This window comes from Dendropsophus ebraccatus, chromosome 13, assembly GCF_027789765.1.
Source record: "Dendropsophus ebraccatus isolate aDenEbr1 chromosome 13, aDenEbr1.pat, whole genome shotgun sequence".
NCBI classification, from domain to species: domain Eukaryota; kingdom Metazoa; phylum Chordata; class Amphibia; order Anura; family Hylidae; genus Dendropsophus; species Dendropsophus ebraccatus.
The window spans coordinates 3,139,421-3,140,900 of NC_091466.1; the positions used below are offsets into that span (position 1 = coordinate 3,139,421).

General features: G+C 55.4%; 1 protein-coding gene across 1 annotated transcript; it reads left to right on the forward strand.

Moving 5' to 3' along the window:
* The first annotated feature begins 309 nt into the window (after positions 1–309).
* Positions 310–1,215, forward strand: LOC138771350 (DNA-directed RNA polymerase II subunit RPB1-like). Its single transcript, XM_069950985.1, has one exon. It carries the CDS (start codon positions 310–312, stop codon positions 1,213–1,215), a length of 906 nt encoding a protein of 301 aa, XP_069807086.1.
* Positions 1,216–1,480: the final 265 nt, after the last annotated feature.

The following is a 1,480-nucleotide window of genomic DNA, read 5'->3' on the forward strand; positions in this document are numbered from 1 at the left end:
TCCCAGTCTGAGACTACATGTCCTTACCATAAACCCATCACCCCTGGTCTAATGCCCACGTGTCCTTACCATAGACCCATCACCTCCTGGTCTGAGCCCATGTGTCCTTACTATAGACCCATCACCCCCCGTTCTGAGCCCATGTGTCCTTACTATAGACCCATCACCCCCCGTTCTGAGCCCACGTGTCCTTACCATAGACCCATCACCTCCTGGTCTGAGCCCACGTGTCCTTACCATAGACCCATCACCTCCTGGTCTGAGCCCACGTGTCCTTACCATAGACCCATCACCCCCTGGTCTGAGCCCATGTGTCCTTACTATAGACCCATCAACCCCCGTTCTGAGCCCACCTGTCCTTACCATAGACCCATCACCTCCTGTTCTGAGCCCACGTGTCCTTACCATAGACCCATCACCCCCTGTCTGAGCCCGCATGTCCTAACCATAGACCCATCACCTCCTGGTCTAAGCCTACGTGTCCTTACCATAGACCCATCATCTCCTTGTCTGAGCCTACGTGTCTTTTCCATAGGACCATCACCCCCTGGTCTGAGCCCACGTGTCCTTTCTACAGACCCATCACCCCCTGGTCTGAGCCCACGTGTCCTTACCATAGACCCATCACCCCCCGTTCTGAGCCCACGTGTCCTTACCATAGACCCAGCACCTCCTGATCTGAGCCCACGTGTCCTTGCTATAGACCGATCACCTCCTGATCTGAGCCCACATGTCCTTACCATAGACCCATCACCCCCTGGTCTGAGCCCGCGTGTCCTTACTATAGACCCATCACCCCCTGGTCTGAGCCCACGTGTCCTTACTATAGACCCATCACCTCCTGGTCTGAGCCTACGTGTCCTTACTATAGACCCATCATCCCCTGGTCTGAGCCCACGTGTCCTTACCATAGACCCATCACCCCCTGGTCTGAGCCCACGTGTCCTTACCATAGACCCATCACCCCCTGGTCTGAGCCCACGTGTCCTTACTATAGACCCATCACCCCCTGGTCTGAGCCCATGTGTCCTTACCATAGACCCATCACCTCCTGGTCTGAGTCCACGTGTCCTTACCATAGACCCATCACCCCCTGGTCTGAGCCCACGTGTCCTTACTATAGACCCATCACCCCCTGGTCTGAGCCCACGTGTCCTTACCATAGACCCATCACCCCCTGGTCTGAGCCTACATGTTCTTACTCTAGACCCATAACCCCAGGTCCAGCTTACCATGTATTGGTGGCTTTCTAGTTACACCCCTGTGGCTGTTGGAGGACTCCAGCTTCCATTATTGTCCACACTTTCTGGGCAGGGGTGTCGTCACAGTGTAAGGCTATGTTCACACTGCGTATATGTCCGGCCGCATATTTTCGCGGCTGGACATATACGCGGTAAACTCCGGCCGAAGATTTACGCTACTTGCGGCCGGCTATGTACGGACCGCGAACTTACGCCCGAAGTCTACTTACGCTTCCCGA

Coding starts and splice junctions, on each gene's coding strand:
- LOC138771350 (XM_069950985.1), top strand. CDS start 310: ATGTGTCCTTACTATAGACCCATCAACCCCCGTTCTGAGCCCACCTGT.